At 37.3% G+C, this 20784-nt stretch overlaps 2 protein-coding genes across 4 annotated transcripts; one reads left to right on the top strand and one right to left on the bottom strand.

Moving 5' to 3' along the window:
- The first annotated feature begins 1990 nt into the window (after positions 1-1990).
- On the top strand, positions 1991-6574 carry LOC112766171 (uncharacterized). Its single transcript, XM_025812044.3, has 2 exons — positions 1991-5864; positions 6031-6574. The coding sequence occupies exons 1-2, from the start codon at positions 3191-3193 to the stop codon at positions 6471-6473; spliced, it is 3117 nt and encodes a 1038-aa protein (XP_025667829.1). The 5' UTR covers positions 1991-3190; the 3' UTR covers positions 6474-6574.
- Positions 6575-6677: 103 nt separating this feature from the next.
- LOC112766172 (nuclear poly(A) polymerase 4) lies at positions 6678-13071 on the bottom strand. Of its 3 annotated transcripts, none has more exons than XM_025812049.3 (13): positions 12472-12941; positions 12259-12336; positions 11908-12015; positions 11007-11069; positions 10755-10916; positions 10319-10432; positions 10155-10217; positions 9730-10059; positions 9485-9649; positions 8472-9149; positions 8180-8380; positions 7346-7421; positions 6678-7265 (listed from the first exon to the last, which is right to left on the bottom strand). In XM_025812049.3, the coding sequence occupies exons 1-12, from the start codon at positions 12616-12618 to the stop codon at positions 7392-7394; spliced, it is 2139 nt and encodes a 712-aa protein (XP_025667834.1). In that variant the 5' UTR covers positions 12619-12941; the 3' UTR covers positions 6678-7265; positions 7346-7391. The 3 variants fall into 3 exon arrangements, with proteins under 3 accessions (XP_025667834.1, XP_025667833.1, XP_025667832.1); XM_025812048.3 differs by having other exon boundaries at positions 7375-7421; XM_025812047.2 differs by having other exon boundaries at positions 6678-7421; positions 12472-13071.
- Between the last annotated feature and the right edge of the window lie 7713 nt (positions 13072-20784).

Here is a 20784-nt window from a genome sequence, read left to right as displayed (position 1 = left end):
TTTATTTACGGATATAGATAATCTGTAATATATTTAGTAATTTTTATTTTTTTTATATATTTTATTTACAGTATCAACGAATTAAGATTGTTACGAGTTAAGATATGATTTTATTTAAGGCTGCACATGAATCGGATAATAGCCGCATATCCGCGGTAATTATCCGTATCCGATCCAAATTTTGCAAATATTATCCAATCCGCACTATAGTAGGATCGGATTGCGGATTTGACAGTAATATCCGCGGATCCGATTCGCTGATCCGCATATCTGCACGTCTCATATAAATAACATAGTTTAAGAAAGTAAATTCTAATGTGATATGAATTTTAATGTGTTGTTTTATGAATTTTATGATATCTTGTTTTTAATTTTTTATGTTGTACTTTAACATAAAATAATTAAACTTAGATCTTGTATTTTGTTTTTTTTTTTTATTCAAATGAACTTTTATTGATAATATTTTAGGAGTAAATAGACTTAAACAGGTGAAAAAATAATTTTTCTGGACCTTTTTTGTAGTAAACAAAATGCTATTTGTACACCAAAATCCGCCACTAAAATTAGCCACCAATGTATTTGTGTATAAATACATGTGTAGTTTAATTTATTTTCAATGTGTATTTGTATTCTAGCATGTATTTTATACTGGTGGCTGACTTTAGTGACTGATTTTAGTGTACACGTAGCATAACTCTTTTGTAAAAACAGTCAAACAGGGTCGTAAAACAGTTTTTTTTTTAATTATGCGGATATACCGGCATCTGATCCGATCCGACATGAAAAAATGTGGATATCGTATCCGATGAATGCAGTGCGGATAGGATAGAATTATAGGTTATATCCAATCCGTGTGTAGTCCTAATTTTATTTGGGTTTATCTCGTTTGCAAACAAAATATGTGAAATTTGAAAAAATATACATATCTTGTTTACCGTGTAAACGAGATAAATTCATAATTATTTCGTTTACGCTGTAAATAGACATGTATTTGTAAATATAAAAATATAATTTTTGAAAATAATAAAAAATATTAATAATTTAATTTGGATAAATTTAAAAAATAAAAATCGATATATTTTATTACTATTTAGATCGACTTTAATTAATTTATATCTCATTTATATTTTAAATTTTAAATTAATAACTTTTGTTTATTTATACTCGATTTTTAAAAGGGAATATGGATGGTTTCAAATGATAGGGAAGATGGATGGTTTTGAAATAATAAGAGAGATGAGCAATTTTAAATGATTGGTCGTATCACGTAATTTGAAATTGTTCATTTAAAATCAGCATATTATTTTTCTAGAAACCAACACATTTAAATTAGTAACCAAGAAGAATAAAAAACATAAAAGGGGAGTAGGTTGGAGAAGGAGAGATTTGCCAGGTCACTAAAATACGGTAGTTATGTCAGCATTGTACTAATCAGAAATGTACTTCGACGAATTTGAAGGTACGCTTGTCAAATTTTAAAATTTTTTAGGAACCATTTTATTAATAACAAAAATCAAGTACTATTTTAACAACTAGTATATTAATTAAGTAGGTATTAACTTATATATTGATTACTTTTTTTATTTTTTAAAATAAATGGCATTTTAAAAAAAATTGTGTACTAACTCTTTTCATATTTTCATTATATATAATATAAAAGTATAGATATTTGTCACTTTTATTTTTTATAATGTTACTTTACATATGTGTTTTTTTACATTATATGTGTGCATAAATTTGTCGAAATAAGAGTAATATTATTAAAATAGAAGTAAAAATATTCATTTTTTACTAATAAATATTTCTTACACTATTTATTTTTATTTATAATAAACATCTACATTTTATTTATAATAAATATTTACGTTTTTTTTTATCAAAAGTTGGACAACACTCCTTAAAAAATAACATATTGATAAAGAAATAAATAATTTAACGGATTTTGAACTTAATAATGAAATTTAAGAATAAACCATAACTTTCCAATATGATTTAATTAGAAGACAAACATGTGTTCATGATTTCATGCAACTAAATATTGTATCAAAAGAAAGCATAAACCGCACTTGGACAACAGAATAAACAGCTTCTTTTGATCATAGCTCCTGATTTTTCACATTGGTATATAGGAAACCGCATGCTTCTAAGTACAGGCGATAATGGGTAGGATAGAATAGAATTTGAAGCTAATTTTAACACTATTTGTGAGTTGAGAATATCTCAATCCTAATTCTACCCACTCTTAACTTGCAGGTATCCGATCCTATCCGCGAATTATAAAAAAAATGCAACATTATTATATAACTTGGTAATAATTTAAAATAGAATTGATTTTTATATAAAAAAAATATTAAATTATCAATTAATGATATTCTTTTAATGACTAAAGATCTTTTGTATTTAGTGAGAGGTCTTTGGTTCAATATCCACTTGAAATATATTTATATATAAGTATATAATATATGCATATATAAGATACGAGTTGGTCGAATAGGGATGATGAGGCTCAACCCGCACCCTACCCAACACACACCCTACCATATCCGACCAGATGAAATTGAATTGAATATTTATAGATAGGATATATATTGCCAACCCCTAATTCTACACTCCCCCATAACTTAACTAGGTTATTTTATTTCTAATGTAAAACAAAACAGTCTACTTAGGTTGACTTCACTTGCTAGTTTAGTTTGTTTCACCTTTTTTGGCCTCTTCAGTCTTCAGAAGCAAATAAAATATCCCGAGTACAGCAAGTTCAATATTAGTGCATACAATAGATAATAATCTAGAACATAACAAAATACAATAAAGTAGAAAGGAAATTAGAGAAATAAATACTGATTGTAATTTTAACTAACTAAAGTCTAGTGAGAAATTTCAACGATGGCCTATGAGCTATGAGATATCACATTATTATTTTTATCCTCGTGCCACTTTTCAACCACTCGTGTTTGAATGAAACTCTTTATATTAACCAAAGTTATTTGTAGTCTTCCCTTCAATCATTTTCATCAAATAGTTCCCATCAACAGGTCTTTTGTTTAAGAATATATAATGATTATAATCTTGTAATTATATACACAAATTCTCAAAACATTTTCTTCAGAGCGTATAAAGAGAGAGACAGAGAAAGAAAGATGTTAAAATTTTGACCAAACATTCCCCCGTTGACTTCCCGGCAAAAAATATGAACGCCACACACAAAATGTCCAAGATACCCCTCCGCATTCGCAAGTTCTCTCTACATTTCTTCTTCTTGCTTACCCTCACACTGTCCTCCGATGTCATTTCACAAACCACCGAACAAACCACCCTTCTCACCTTCAAACGCCAACTAGGCGATCCGCCGTCACTACAATCATGGCAACCGTCGCCGTCGTCGTCTCCGTGCGGGTGGCAGGAAGTCCGGTGCGCCGGTGGCACAGTCACGGAGCTTCTCCTCGCCAATAAGGATATCACCGTGAAGAACCTCCCGGCGCCGACGATATGCGACGGCCTCAGGAACCTCACGAAGCTCGACCTCTCCAACAACTCTATCTCCGGTGAGTTTCCGACCTTACTCTACAATTGCTCCAATCTCAACTACCTCGACCTCTCACAGAACTACCTGGCCGGAAAAATTCCCGACGACGTCGACCGCCTCAGAACCCTAACGTACCTCAACCTTGGCGGCAACAGCTTCATTGGCGACGTTCCTCCGGCCATCGGAAACCTTCCGGAACTCAGAACCCTCCACCTCTTCCAGAACAACTTCAACGGAACGTTAGCAAAAGAAATCGGAAACCTCTCCAATCTGGAAATCCTTGGTCTTGCCTTTAATTACCGTCTTGCCCCTGCGCCGATCCCGGTCGACTTTGGGAACCTGACGAACCTGAAGTTCATGTGGCTGAGACAGTGCAACTTGACCGGAGAGATTCCCCAGAATTTCGCGAAACTCGAGAATCTTGAAAAGTTGGATTTGTCAATGAACAACTTAACAGGGAGAATTCCTACTAGCTTGTTTTCTTTAAGAAATTTGACGTTTTTGTATCTGTACCACAATAAGTTGTTTGGTGAGATACCAAATTCGGTGCAAGCTTTGAACCTGGCTGGAGTTGATTTGAGCATGAACAATTTGACAGGTTCTATACCAAAAGATTTTGGAAAGTTGAACAACTTGACGGCTTTGCTGCTGTATTATAACCAGTTGAGTGGTGAGATTCCAAATGGTTTAGGATTATTACCAAAGCTTAGTAATTTTAGTGTTTTTGGGAACAAACTGAATGGAACTCTGCCTCCGGAATTCGGCAGGCATTCGAGGCTGGTGGGGTTTGAGGTTGACAGCAATCAGTTGAGTGGAGGGCTGCCGGAGCATTTGTGCGACGGCGGTGCTCTGAGGGGTGTGGTGGCTTTCTCCAATGATCTGAGTGGTGACTTGCCTCAATGGCTTGGGAATTGTAGTTCTCTTGTCACAGTTCAGCTTCACAATAACAGGTTCTCAGGGGAGGTTCCTTTGAGTTTGTGGACTTCGAGGAGCCTTGAGAGCTTGATGCTGAGCAACAACTCGTTTTCCGGTCAGATTCCAAGAGAATTGTCCCGGAGTATGACAAGGTTGGAGATCAGAGACAACAAGTTTTCTGGTCCAATATTGCTTGGTGTTTCTTCTGTTGTGAATCTTGTGGTTTTTAAGGCAGGAAACAACATGCTTTCCGGTGAGATTCCAAGAGAATTGACCGGTATTTCTCAGATGACAACTCTCATGCTTGATGGGAATCAACTTTCCGGTACGCTTCCATCCGACATAATTTCATGGAAGTCGTTGAACACTTTAACCCTATCAAGAAACAACCTTTCAGGTCAAATCCCACTAGCTATGAGTACTCTTCCTAGTCTGGTTTACTTGGATTTGTCTGAAAATGAGTTGTCTGGTGAAATACCAACTCAGTTAGGCGACTTGAGGTTTGTTTTTCTCAACTTGTCCTATAATAAGCTTTCTGGGAACATACCAGATGAGCTTAACAACCTCGCCTATGAAAGTAGTTTCTTGAACAATCCCAATCTGTGTGCTTATGATCCAAAAGTCAATCTATCTAATTGCTTGACTAAAACCTCATCCCACTCCAGCAATTCATCTAAAAAAATCTTTGCCTTGATTCTTGGGGTCATCCTCATTGTATTGTTAGCCGCTGCCCTCTTGGCATTGTGCAAGCTGACAAAGCAACGGGGTAAAAAGCTGCGTTGTGGCCGTAAGCTTTCAACATGGAGGCTCACTTCATTCCAGAGGCTTGACCTCACAGAAATTAATCTCTTTTCAAGTTTGACAGACAGCAACCTTATTGGAAGTGGAGGCTTTGGAAAAGTTTACCGGATCGCTTCAAATCGCCCAGGTGAGTATGTTGCTGTGAAGCAGATTTGGAGTGACAGGGATGTGGATCACAAGCGGGAGAAAGAGTTTATGGCTGAGGTTGAAATCTTGGGCAACATTAGGCATTCTAATGTAGTGAAACTCTTGTGTTGCTACTCAAGTGAGAACTCAAAGCTTCTTGTATACGAGTACATGGAAAATCATAGCCTTGACAAATGGCTACATGGAAAGAATAAAAAGTCACCAATTGGTTTGAGTACACCCAACAGGACTCATGCAGTGTTGAGTTGGCCAACGAGGTTGAAGATTGCCATTGGAGCTGCACAAGGCCTATGTTACATGCACCATGAGTGCTCACCATCAATCATCCATCGCGATGTTAAGTCTAGCAATATACTACTAAACTCCGAATTCAAGGCTAGTATAGCAGATTTTGGACTCGCCACGATGCTGTTAAAGCCAGGGGAGCTGCACACCATGTCTGCTTTAGCAGGGTCTTTTGGCTACATTCCACCAGGTAAACAAGACCTGTCACAACTTGGTCATAAAATGCTTATTTCTCAAACACTGATTCTGTTGGCTAGAAATAAATGAATGAATTTATATCTTACAATGCCAATTGAAAACTTAAGTCAACTGATACTTTGGTGGAGTAATCTAACGTTGATTCAATTGCATTGCAGAATATGCTTATTGTAGCAAGATCAATGAGAAAGTCGATGTATATAGTTTTGGGGTTGTGCTCCTAGAGCTTGTGACTGGAAGAGAGCCTAAATGTGGAGAAGATGGAAGCAGCCTAGTTGACTGGGCATGGAGGCAATACAGTGAGGGGAAGTGTCTTGCTGATGCCTTAGATGAGGATATCAAAGAAACATGCCACGTGGAAGATATGACTACTGCCTACAAACTAGGGCTCATTTGCACAAGCTCATTACCCTCATCTAGGCCTTCTACAAGGGAGATTTTGCAAGTTCTTCGTCAGTGTTGTCACCCAGGTTCTTCACGTAAGAGAGTGGCAACTGACTTTGACATAACTCCCCTACTTAGTGATGCTAGGTACATAGCCAGTTACAAGGACAGTAATGTTACAAGCGAGAACGAAGAAAGCCGCTTGTATAGTGTGTAACGGGGGTAATCCACACTAAGAATAATCCCAAGACATAAAATGTAATGTATATTATAATCGTCAAGTCTATTAATGGTTTACATTCAGCTTTATTCCGTAAATACAATTGGCAAGGTTGATTTAGTGGATATCATTCAAAATGTATCGTTTTATGACCTATAATATGAATTCTTAGGCTTCAGAATCATCAAATGAACAACAAAGTACTCAGAAACGAAATGTTTAGAAGCACTAATGATGAGTGATACAAATTTTCACAAGCCTAGTTCACTAAATTGGAAAAACCAAAGAAACTCATCAACAGATTTATCCACCCCAATTTCTAATCTTCCGCCAAGCATTTTTTCTTCTTAACCACCTACCCAAAATAAACTACTAAACTACATTTACACGATGTATCAACCACATCGCAAAGGAAAACAACAAAGTTCCAACTCCTTAAAAATCAAAGTAGGTAAATATGTTAAAAGGATTTTTGAGACATTGAGAGCTCTGAACATGAGTTTAGACCATGTTTCACAGACAACAGGATGTGACCATTTTAGGCATCTCCATCATGCTCTTCATCTATGTACATAAACGATCAACACAGTGCCATCCCCAAAACCCCAATCTGTTTCTCCTTTCATCATTTCTCTTCAAGCTGACTCGAGGGTCCAAAACAGCCTCAGTCCCATTCAAATTATCTCAGCACAGCAACATCCCCAGCACAGTTATACAAGGTATAGCATTATGAATAATTTCAGCAATTCACCTCCCAAATGTCATGTGATTCAATTCAAACTCATCTTCCTACAAAAGAAAAAACCAGAACCAAACAGAACAGTATAAACACATTCTTATTCACGTTGGAATGAGTTGAAAAAGCATGCCTTTTACTAGCTTCTGCAAAGATTCTGACCTAACCCCTTCTTGAATTTATACAACACTTCCAAGTCTGACATCTCGCTATACACAATATAGAGAATAGAGAGTATTAATGATTAGTAATCCAATAAAGCATTAAACTTGGCTGTAAAACTATAATTTCAACAGGAAAAAAAAAAGGTAAAGTCCGGTCTCTGGGAGTCTCTATACACAAAACAAGTCAGGTTCTTAAGCAGTTACTGGAAACATAGCACGTATAGTGGTGCAGGACCTGCGACCACATATTCACCAGTCAGAAAATTGACTAAGAAATTCAATGGCCATGGAAATCGATCGTTCAAATTATCTTGAAACAAACAGCGAAAACATACAATGTAAAAATGAAAAGTGGGAAATGCAAAACAGTTTATCAAAACATGAAGAGAACAGGAACAGAACACTCTGACTGCCATAATTGTTAAGTGTTAATACTAAGTTGCCAATTCCCCCCCCCCCCCCCAAAAAAAAAAAGTTAACAATTCTTCAGAAAGGCCAGGTAAGATAAAGTTCAATTTCCTACTATTTAAGCAAAGAATTGAGAAGTGTTCTAAATTAGATGATCTTTATTATGGAGAAAACAGAGATATCAGACAATTCAAAACCTTCAATTTGGTCATGATATTTTGAAATACTCTATTTCCATGAAAACACCCACTTCTCAGAACTGATCTGGATGTGCCACACAATCATCATCACCCTGCAAAGATTCCCGACTCTCACTACCTCCCAGACTTCCCAGTTTTTTTCACTGCCATCCAACAACAGTTCTAAGCCAAAAGTCCTCAAGTGAAGAAACTCACCTCGCAATTGAGGGCCTGGGAGCTCGCAGTTGGTACATAATCTGAATATTCAGTTCTTTGGAAATTATGAGTATTGTCTAGTCGTTGATCCATATCAACAGCACTCTCTTTACAGTTTGACAAGCTTTTGCAAGATGCAGTTTCTGCACTTTCCAAGCAATCCAGATCCATTTCCCCAGCTTTGTTCCTATTGACTCCATTCTGAAATAGATTACCAACTTCTATTAAGGAACTTGCAACGAACCAAACAACATTCCCAGGACGGTTTGCTCCAGTGATTCAGCAAGCTTACCTCATTCTGAACTTCTGAACACCTTGAGTTCTGACTATCATTTTTGGGATGAACACCACCTGTTTCACTAATATGCATGTAAGCTCCTTCAGTACTTATTCCATTTTCTAGGAGTCCATTAGATGACTTAATTTCGCATTTGGTGCCAGCATTCTTGGCTAACCTAACCCCTTTGGTACCATCAATACTCATTTGAGATGAACAACTTTCTGGAGAGACACACACTAGCCTCTGCGGGCTGATAGAGGCCCTCTTCTCTGGTTTGCCTAGCTTCTCATCCAACATTTCATGGTCATTTTTCCTCTTGACACTTCTTTCAGAAGACCCTAGGTTGGACTTTGCGGCATCCTCACCCATTTTTTCAGCTGAATGGCTTATGTGCCTTGACATCCGATTGCGTTTGTAACCATCTGGAAATACAAATAAAGGGAGCTGCTTTCGACGTACATGGGAAACAAAAATTTCCATCCCTGGCTTCCAGTACATATACATATTTATTTCTTGCCTGAATTCATCAACCGTTCCACGTATATCAAATTGTTGTCCCTCTTGACCTTTTTCTCCCTCTTTTCTTTGCAAGCCCATGAAAAATGCAGAATGAGCACAATGTCTGGATGTGTCTGCATACTCATGTGGGTAAGGATGACACTGCAACATCCCATTTGTATCCCGCTCTATCTGCTTAGAAATAGACAGCATGCATTAATGTATAACCAATAAAATTAATAGAATTTGTCATAATATCCCTAGATAAGATATTCCCCTTTCCCCTTTTGGTAGGTATGTCAAATTCAAAAAGAGATATGGACTAAGAGACTGAACCTTGGCACAAAAAAAAGGCTATTATTGCCTTTGGTCACATTTAAAATCCTAAATACATCCATCCTCCACAAACTACAACAGGTGCAAGCATACATTTTTTTCTTTTCTTTTTCATTTTTCTTTGGTTGGGAAAAGAGAGGGGGACTAAACCCACCAGATGAAATTTGTATAAGATAGTAACAGTGGTGTACCTTCAGGGTGAGCTGCCTCAATCGAGATTCTACCCAACCTTTCCATGCTAACAAGTCATCATTGTCTGCTGCAAGGATGTCCACTTGTAAATAGTTTTTGTAGGCTTCGAAAAAGAAATATGGCTGAAAAAGTGCACTCCATTGGGCTTTATTGAGCTCAATTTCCTACAATTAAAGCCATTTATTAAAAAAAGTCACAAATTCTTTTAATAAAAAAGAAAACTAAATGGGATAACACCTCTTACATCACAAATCTTGTTGCCATAGCGAAACTGTTCCTTCATAACACGAAGAGTGCTTGCGGAGACATTGTAGCTGGAATTCATGCAAGGGTATGCAGGAGTAATAATTGGCATAATGTGATATCTGTCCCGCGGGTTTCTACGAGGATCCCAAACTGGGAAACCCAGTTCATTCTCCTCTATTGTGCACAGCATGACAGGATTTGGCCACCTCCATTGTGTATATACCCTAAAGAATCGAGAAACCAGCATACTAGGGATTGCATTAGGGTAAAGCTGGCAAATTCGAGCAACTAATAGAGCCCAATTCACGCCTCCAAGGAATCCCGTAACCTGAATAGAGCATATAATAAAGAAAAACGTGGATTCTATTGCCATTAATGATAGTAAATAGCGAACTACAAAGATTTTCAGTGTAGCTCTCTTACATTTGAATAAACACCACGCCTTTTAGCCCAAAACTTTAAACATCTCAGTGTGGTTCGGAAGTGCTATCATTGTCAAGGGTTAACAGACTATCAAATTAATAAGATGAAAGAGAATTAAATCTACTAAAATATCAATTAGCAAACCAAAAAACATGTATATTAACCTCAACATTTGGAACAAGTTTAAGAATTTGATCTGCCACCCGGCAGCCATTAAGACTTCGAACAGTAGGTTCATCAACATCATACAGCACTGAGCCATGTGAGATGTCCAGGTCCTGTACATAAATGAGTTTGAAAACGATATCAAATGTGAGCCAGCTTGAAAGGAAAAATAGATTCTAACAGAGGAGATGAAAAACTCTGAAGGGGAAGAATAACCAAAGGATCATGTTTCTCTTAGAAACACACAAGAACACGAGAAGAATCATTGCATCAATTTTCCAAAGTATCACTGAGCTCGACTTAATAAATGATGCTGGTACTTATCTTAGGGAAGCCCTCAGATTCTTAACAATAAGACAAGTGATTTTAATAAAATTGTTGCCCACAAAAATGCAGTCAATATAAAGCCCTGTTAAATAAGGTTACCAAACTTACTTCAGGCACAACCAAAAGAGATATACTTGCATAAAGCAAATCTATAGATATTCCCTGGAACTTGAATTTCATTACGGGGACATGAGCATCTGGAACTGGTTGAAGTTCAGTAACTTCTTCCATTTCAGCCAAGATGTTATGCAGAATGATAAAGAAGTCTTCCTGCAAACAAGTGAAATATTGGCTAAGATATCCCATAATTCCATGGATTTCAGTAAATTAAGAAAAACACAACCAACTTCATGTCATCACCTCCCGATTCACATAAGAAGGGCCAACACACAAAGTGTCTATGTCAGCTCCTGGTCCATGTACCTGCAAACAATTCAATTTTTGCTATATATCCAATTTTACATGGAACAGTGACTTGAAGACGACAACAATGTACTATCCAACAATATTTTGACTACATTGCTAGTTGTGCTACTTAATTTGGGGAAAAAGAAAAGTAGTTTTTTGCTACGAGAACAAATTAACCAAAAGAACTGGGAAAGTGTGGAGAAGAAACTGTTAACATTCATGCACAATGATTAAGACATTCCACCATAACATTAAAAATGAAATTCAATTGAGGTCATCATCCGTCAGTCATTTTCCTGACAATGAGTGAAGCATGACTATTGGTACAAACAAACCAACAATATTAGGACTCCAGCACTACCTGAACCTGGGAACTCAAGAATTTTTAGACATCGGCATAAACCATAAAACATGACATGTCTATTTCTGGAGAGGTGGCTATAGATATATTTATAAAAGTAGTTAAGTGATAAGCTCAAGAAGAAAGAGAGCCCAGGATAAATTATACTCAGACGTATTCCCAACAACATTAAATACCCTTCTGTAATATGATTAACAAGCCTTATATTGGTATATATAACCCTTCCCATAAAGTCATCATCCAATATACTGATCTAAAACTTCTTCAATTCTTGTCAAATCATGTTATTGCCAATTCATATGATGTATCAAATAAAGACAACCATGCACACCTTGAATTAAAGCACATCATACACCAAAAATCCTTTTTAGATAAACTACATTATACACTAATAGAAGAATAGTTAAAAAATTGTCCCTTCGATTCAATTCTTTGCCAAAAGCAACCACTACACTAAGAATCAATCAGGAGAAAGTTACACCTCATACTCACCCCTAGTCGATAAGAACCGAAAGTGAAAATAACGGCATTGGCATCCTCAACCATCTGATCCGTATAGCCTCGTTGACGCGTCAACTGCTTCACCCAGCTTTTAACAGTCTACATCACAGGTCAACTTTGTCACACAACAAAAATAAAAAACTTTGAACTTTACAAAGTTGAAACAGTACCCCAATCATAGCCAGAAAGGGCATCAGAAAACAATCTATCAAGGTTCAAAAACATGTTCATCATTCATCGACATGCAACAACATAAAACACAAAACACAAATTCCACAACCCCTCATTGAAGAAACACCTCAATAAACAGTAATCTACAATTAGATCGAAGGAGTTGATAACCTGATCAAGGCGCTGAAGAACCTCTCTCCTGGTGGCAGCTTCTTCATTGCTCTCGTAGAGTCCCGAATCAAGCAGAAACTAGGAAAAACCAAACAAAACAGACCCCCCCCCCCAAAAAAAAAAGGTTTTTTCCCCACCAAATCAAAAGCATGAACGTGAAGTCAATAAGCAATTCAATTAAAATAAAATTGTTTATAAAAAAAAAAAACCTACCTTCTCCAATTCGGCGTTCCGATGTAAATCGGCGTCGGTGGGACCGGCGAGAGAGATAGGCTTCGTGATCCCAAGCGTGTTGGTTTGCTCCACCACCAGTGGCGGAGACGAAGAGCCACCGCCGTTGGAAGCATCGGAAACCACCATTTTTTCTCGACCTAGATATTTTTCTCCTTTTGTTTTTGTTGAGAAAGCAGAGTTTACCCTTCACCCTTACCCTTACCCTATAACCCACCCTTTACTTCGCAAATCGCAATCTTTTCGAATCAAATCGTAAGGGATTTTAGGGCTCTCCAAACTCAAACAAGAAGAAGCACATGAATCAAAGGAAAAATATCTGAGGAATAACAACGATTGGGGATTTTGGATTTCCGGCGGGGTTTGGGTGGGTTAAGGGAGCGTTTGGGGAATAATGATCATTCATATCATCCTTATTCTTTTATTCATATAACAACTCTTAAAACTCATTTATTATTTATTATTTATACTAATTCATTGTTTATTTACCTTATTTATTTAATTATTTAGAATTATAAGCTAAAAAAAATTATTTATTTATTGCGCATGCAGTGGACTACATGTTAACGTTGTATCCACTCCAACCATCCCACATGTCCTTCTTTTCGACTTGTGTTTTTCAATTATTTTGCAACTTTTATTTCTTGTCACTTTACATATATATTTTTTGGAGTTAAAAGAAAAGAGAAAACAATAATATTTTTGTCTTCGTTTGATCTAGAAATTTCGGATCTCTTATCCATTGTGTTTCTTTGTCTAGCGTGTACGCCGGTTCGGTTTCGGTTTAATTTCATTATATTTAAAATTTTAAATAATTAACCTGACCAAATCTTATATACCAACGAAAAATGCCCTAATTCGAATTAATGTTCCAGTAGGACAAGTAGTCACTGAAGCAAATACACGCCAGAAGCGTGGCAGGCCTGTCGGTTCCAAAGATAAAAATCCTCGAAAGAGAAAAGAGGTAAATACAATTCCTGTTGAAAAAGACATAGTAAAGACACCTGCAGTTGTCCAAAATTCTGATATAGTGTTAACGCCAGAAGACGTTCAGGTACCTGAAAATTGTGAAAATGATGAGATCTCAATAAATTATGTCTTTACAGGAGAGAAATGGGACCAAAATAAGACAATTGTCAATGAAATATTTGCATATAATGTGGCATTGAATATCATGCATGAAAATAAGGATCTTGATCCAAGATCAGTCGAAAAATGTCGACAAAGGAATGATTGGCCAAAATGGAAAGAAGCCACGAAGGCTGAATTAGACTCACTTGTAAAACGTGAAGTCTTTGGACCTGTAGTCCTTACACCAGAAGATGTAAAACCTGTTGGATACCGATGGGTATTTGTGAGAAAACGAAATGAGAAAAATGAAGTTGTACGCTACAAAGCTCGACTTGTAGCACAAGGTTTTTCTCAGAGGCCAGGTATAGATTATGAAGAAACGTATTCCCCTGTAGTGGATGCGATAACATTGCGTTATTTGGTCAGTTTATTTGCATCTCATAAACTGCATATGCATTTAATGGATGTGGTAACAGCCTATTTATACGGCTCATTAGATCGGGATATCTATATGAAAGTCTCTGAAGGACTAAAGATATCTAAACCATCCAATGAATATTCGCAAGGGTTATACTCAGTCAAATTGCAAAGATCTTTATATGGTCTAAAGCAATCCGGACGAATGTGGTACAATCGTCTTACTAAGTATCTGGCCAAAAACGGATTTAAGAATGATGATATCTGCCCATGTGTTTTCATAAAGAAAACTGCATATGGATTCATTATAATTGCTGTGTACGTTGATGATTTAAATATCATTGGAACTCCTGAAGAGATTCCAACAATTATAAAAACTCTAAAAGAAGAGTTTGAGATGAAAGATCTTGGAAGGACTAAATTTTGTCTCGGCCTGCAGATTGAGCATATACAAAATGGGATCTTTATTCATCAAACAACATACACAGAAAAGATCTTGAAGAGATTTTATATGGATAAGTCACATCCATTAAGTACTCCAATGATCGAAAGATCTTTGGATGTGAAAAAGGATCAATTTCGTCCTAAAGAAGATAATGAAGATATCCTTGATCCTGAAGTACCATATCTTAGTGCAATTGGAGCGCTAATGTATCTTGCTAATAATACGTGACCTGACATATCATTCGCGGTGAATTTACTAGCAAGATATAGTTCATCTCCAACCAAAAGACATTGGAGTGGAGTCAAACAAATCTTTCGATATTTTCATGGAACGGTTGATATGGGATTATTTTATCCCTATGGATCCAAGTCAAACCTAGTTGGCTATGCAGATGCCGGATACTTGTCTGATCCACATAAAGGGAGATCTCAAAAAGGATACCTGTTCACATATGATGGTACAGCTATATCTTGGAGGTCCACAAAATAGACGATTGCTGCAACATCCTTTAATCATGCTGAAATACTAGCGATTCATGAAGCTAGTCGCGAGTGTTTTTGGCTGAGGAGTCTGATTCAATATATTCTATCATCATGTGGACTGATTGATCATAAGATAGCTCCAACTGTCCTGTTTGAAGATAATACAGCATGCATTGCTCAACTTAAGGGTGGATATATTAAAGGTGATAGAACAAAGCATATTTCTCCCAAATTCTTCTTTACTCATGATCTTCAAAATCAAGGGACAATTGATATTCAACAGATCAGCTCAAGTGATAATCTGGCAGATTTATTCACAAAGTCACTCCCAAAATCTTTCTTTGAAAGATTGGTACATGAGATTGGGATGCGCCGATTTCGATACATTAAATGATGTCGGCAAGAGGGGGAGACTATACTCTTTTTCCTTTGGTCAAATTTTTTTTCCCATTGAGTTTTTCTTGACAAGGTTTTTAATGAGGCAATCTCCATCACGAAGGATATTGTACTATTTTTCCTTCACTAAAATTTTTTCCCATTGAGTTTTTCTTTAGTAAGGTTTTAACGAGGCAATAATCCTAAATGGTCATCCAAGGGGGAGTGTTGTGATAAGCTTAGTTACGTGGATGCCCATTTATGATGGGCGGTTCAGTTTTTTCAAAGAAGTGAATATTTAATGAGAATTTGGAAAAGCTATCTCATGAATACTATAAATAGAGCCTTAAGCCCCTGTATGTAATACACAGCAATAATAAAATAAAAGCAAATGCAATTCTCTCTCTTTTTACTTTTAATACTTCTTTCTATCTTTATATATATATATATATATAACATATAATATTCTTTATCTTTCGTACTATTCTATTATATACTTTAATATTATTAAATATATTAATTATATCTACTATATTGATATAGTAATTCCAGTGAATATTACTACTTGAGTTATCTAATTATATTTGTTACTTCTTCCTTATTTATTTAATTATTTTACAACACATATATATTTTTTGGAGTTAAAAGAAAAGAGAAAACAATAATATTTTTGTCTTCGTTTGATCTAGAAATTTCGGATCTCTTATCCATTGTGTTTCTTTGTCTAGCGTGTACGCGAGGTTCAGTTTCGGTTTAATTTCATTATATTTAAAATTTTAAATAATTAACCTAATCAAATCTATTTAAATTCAAGGGTAAAAAATGTAAACAAGCCAAAAGGAGAACAATTTGACACAAATAAGCTAAAGCAAAATCTGATTCATCAATCAACCAAAGCACATTTCTATGTAATTCGAATCAATATGGTTCGAACTCACTTTCCAAGTAATTCGAACCAAATAGGTTCGAATTACACACATACCACATTGCCACATAATTCGAACCAAATTGGTTCGAACTCTAACTTCATAATTCGAACCAAATAGGTTCGAATTACACTGAAGAAATAGTCACCAAGTAATTCGAACTAACATGGTTCGAATTACTCAGAATTCGTTCCACACAGCAATTTAAGTTACGAACATAGTTTCTGCATCATGTCTTAATAAAACTCGTACAGTTATTTATTCCGGTGTGCATTAGACATACATTTCGTTTAAAACTGCGGAGACAGAACATATTCATTAACTAAAATCCCATTCAAAGTACATCGCACTAACGTTAACAAATTCTATCAGTCACCAACTACAAGTAAGAAAACCGATAATAGTGGAATCTAAACGCGAAATTGAAATAACAAAAGTACAAAAGCCACCAATACACCTAATCATGTCCCCGTGTGTGCTCTGCTCTTCCGAGCTGTGGGCAACTCCGACGTGTGTGGCCGGGCTGCCGACAAAGCCCACATCTCTTTGGCCGGTTCGGATCTGTCTCGTCAATATTGGTCCGTATCCGAGTGGACCTGGGATGACCCTCTCTCGCACGCCTCTTATTGGGGTCAGGGATGACAGTCGGCCCGTCATATGGTGGCCAGAAACCCTCTGGAATGGGAGGTGTGAAACTCATCTGATACACACTGAAGACCGAACTAAGACGATACACCTGGTGGACGTAAGGCTCCCATGTAAGCCGTGAGTAGGCACAGCATGCCAGTGCATGGGGACACGGGAAATGAAGTGCCTGGAAGTATCCGCAGTCACATGTGTGAGATGCAAGCGAGACTCTGTAGCTACCCAGTGAGAAAGAACCAGTCGGAGTTGTCTCTGCGACGGTGAACTCGGAGTTATCCCTGTCGTACACAGTAACCGTGAAGCACCTAGCCATCTTCAAGTTGGCCTCTATACACTTCACCAAGTGCTGACTAAATTGTTGTCCGGTTCCCATCTGCGCCTGAGCCTCTCTCCCTTTGCGAACAAATAATTCGGCCAACCTTCCGTATGTTGCCTTCACTAGCGAGCACACAGGAAGGTTTCGGACACCCTTGAGGATCGAGTTCACACACTCATATATATTCGTCGTCATGTGTCCGAATCTACGTCCCTCATCACAATGTTGTGTCCACAACGAATACTCAATCCGGTTCGCCCAGTCACACATCGCCGGGTCTTCGGACCTAAGAATATCAAACCAGTAATGGAACTCGACCTCGGTCTTAGCGTACGCCGCATTCACAAGTAGCCTCCTTGCGTCTTTGCCCTTGAAGGTGAGGGCGAAATTTGCCGCAACATGTCGAATGCAGAATGCCCGGTATGCAGACGGAGGTAACCAGCCTCCGTCAGGAGCCTCAAGCGCGGCCTTGATGCCGTTATGCCTGTCCAAGATAACCAGCAGACCCGGCTGCGGTGTCACATGCTCACGCAGGTAGGAGAGAAAGAAGGACCACGACTCAGCATTCTCACCCTCGACTAATGTGAATGCAACAGGGAGTATGTTGGAGTTCCCGTCCTGTGCAATCGCGACAAGCAACGTTCCCCCATACTTGCCATACAGATGGGTGCCGTCAATACTAACTAGGGGCTTGCAATGACGGAATGCCTCGATACATGGTGGAAACGTCCAGAATAGTCTGTGAAAATAAGCTCGAGACTCGTCCAACTGTCCACCGACACAAACAGGGCTCGTCCTTAGCACTGCAACAGTACCAGGCATCGTCAACTGGACTCCTAACACCCACCTTGGGAGCTCGTTGTATGACTCATCCCAGTCACCAAAGATGAGGGCAACAGCCTTCTGCTTCGCCAACCAGACCCTCCTGTAAGTCGGCCTAAACCCAAAGTGTGCGGCGGTGGCATTTAGGAGCACCTTGATGCAGATGGATGCATCAGCCCTAACCATTGGCATAATGAATGCCGATATCACATGGTAATCCAAACTCCTGTGGTCGCTGGAAATGGAGGTGGCGAGACAAGTATGCGGTCCGTTGTAACATTTGACCTCCCAAATCCCCTTGCGCTGTCGGAGACTAAGCCGAATCAACCATGTGCACCCATTGCCGAACTCAGAACACTTGCCCACATACCGGCGATAGTCAGACTCCACGACCTTGTACTTTACCCCTCATCGGATGCTGTAAGTCTTGACACTTAACAGGGCCACTTCTTTATCCGGAAATTGCTGACCAACCTGAAACTCTGTCAGACCTGCAGACCCTTCAGCATCTCTAGCGCCAAATCCAGCCGGCTGCCCAGGAACCCCCTCCTGCATCATGGCATCCAAGTCCAAAGAGAAAAAATGTGGAGGGTACTGCTGCGTGCCAGAGCTAGAACCGCCGCCCGCCCCAGCAGGCTCACTTGCTCCAACATCATTGCCACTGTCATCAGCAATCATATCCGGCTCGACATCATCGTCCTCTGGATCATCCAAGAATCCATCTCCAACCCCAGCCGGTGCAGCACACTGTAAAGAGGTCCGCAGATATTTCCCTTCGCCGACCTCGTCGCCTACACTACCGTTGAGATCAACAGCGAACGAAGGGGAGGCGACAGGTTGGACGGGTGGCTCGTACGCAAGGACGGAGGAAGATGCAACGGTAGGTATGGAGCTAGAACCGGCTACCGTGGCTAAAGTGGTGGTATTCCGGTTCGAACCCCCCGAGCTGGACACCGTGTCAACCAACTTTGCCAACAGTTCTGGTGTCCTCACATCTGGAAACTGTCGGCGACAATGAAACATGACCTGCAAGTCCTCATCACTCCCGATCGTGAAACAATCGTACTTTACGGTTTCCTGGAGCATCGTGATTGGAAATCGATAAAAAAACTTCTTAACCCGTTTCACACCTTTCAGACCTAGTTTCTGCAGTACAGAGCTAACAAGGTCTTCATACGTCGTCGTAGGCCTGACGATAATACAGAGAGGATCCTTATCAGTGAGCTTCACACCGGAACGAGTTTTCCTCTTAATGGATCCTCTGTGGTGAACCAACACTGCGAAACTCTCTTCACTAGCCATGTTACCCCCCTCTAATGATAGCAACTCACGTTCACACCATATATATAGAACTCTGATCCTCACTAATTCGAACCAAGCTGGTTCGAATTACTTGAGGAGTGTAATTCGAACCTATTTGGTTCGAATTATGAAGTTAGAGTTCGAACCAATTTGGTTCGAAATATGTGGCAATGTGGTATGTGTGTAATTCAAACCTATTTGGTTCGAATTACTTGGAAAGTGAGTTCGAACCATATTAGTTCGAACTACATAGAAATGTGCTTTGGTTGATTGATGAATCAGATTTTACTTTGACTTATTTGTGTCAAATTGATCTCCCTTTAGCTTGTTTACGTTTTTTACCCTAAATTCAATTTTAAATCATTTTAATTTTCAGCTTTTTTAAATTTTAGGGTGGGTTTTTTTATTGATAATGGAACTAACGCTTAAGAAAAGAGTTGCAACCATTAAGTAATAAATATAAAAATTAATGTTTTGTTGTTGATATAATAATATTTATGTAAAAAATATACTTAATAATTAGTATATACATTAAATTCTTAGTTTTAGTGAATATATCAATAGTTTAATTTTTATGTTTTAGCAACAGTAAATTTACATTTTGTTTTTTAATGAAACAATTTTACATATACACCTAATAATGTATCATTGTGTGTCAATAGTCATCTATAAAAATATATATAACTAAATGAAGAATTTAATTTCTATGTATTATATAAAATAATTTTATATATACATTGAATCATAAAATTCATTACTTAAAAAATGATCTAAACATAGATAAATTTAAATAGATATTATGTAAAAAAATTTATATTATCAATATATCAAAACTAAATTTTTAAATAAATATATAAAATAATTTATACTATTAATACATTAAAATTAAATTTATAAATTAATTATTAGCAATTAAACAAAAAGATTACTTATTAGGATTTCTAAATATCCTGTACATATAAAAAATCTAAATAAGTTATGCTAATGTTTGACATTCCTTTCGTTATATATTAAGTATCCTCCTTCATTTTCTAAGATATATAATTTAGAATATTTATTCAAATTAATTTTTAAAAAATTTCTAAGCGAATATTTTAGTCTCTAATTAAAATTAATCATCAACATTGTTCCCAATTTTTAAAGACGTCCGTTAAATTAGTCTTTTATATCTCTATTCCATAAAGTGCTAATATTTTTCGAGGTCATCAATCATTATACTCTCAAGTCAACTCGTAAGCTCTTATGAGTTTTATGAGTAAACTCTGAAATTTACACTTCAAGTTAGTTACTTAGTTAGTTTGATTGGTTTTTACATTTTTTTAAAGCTTCTTTTTCTTTTTAAAGCTCCACAAGTTTATGTGAATTTTTTTAGTTTGATGACCTGTGATGTTTTTAAATCTGGCGTTCTACTTGCATTTTGTCTTAGACTATTAATACCTCTTACTCGTGTTCTAGTTTAGTATTTAATTATATGTACCATCTCAATTTTGCCTT

This window comes from Arachis hypogaea, chromosome 17 (assembly GCF_003086295.3).
Source record: "Arachis hypogaea cultivar Tifrunner chromosome 17, arahy.Tifrunner.gnm2.J5K5, whole genome shotgun sequence".
Classification (NCBI taxonomy): Eukaryota; Viridiplantae; Streptophyta; class Magnoliopsida; order Fabales; family Fabaceae; genus Arachis; species Arachis hypogaea.
The sequence above is the reverse complement of the archived record's forward strand: the minus strand, read 5'-3'. Positions and strand labels throughout refer to the sequence as shown.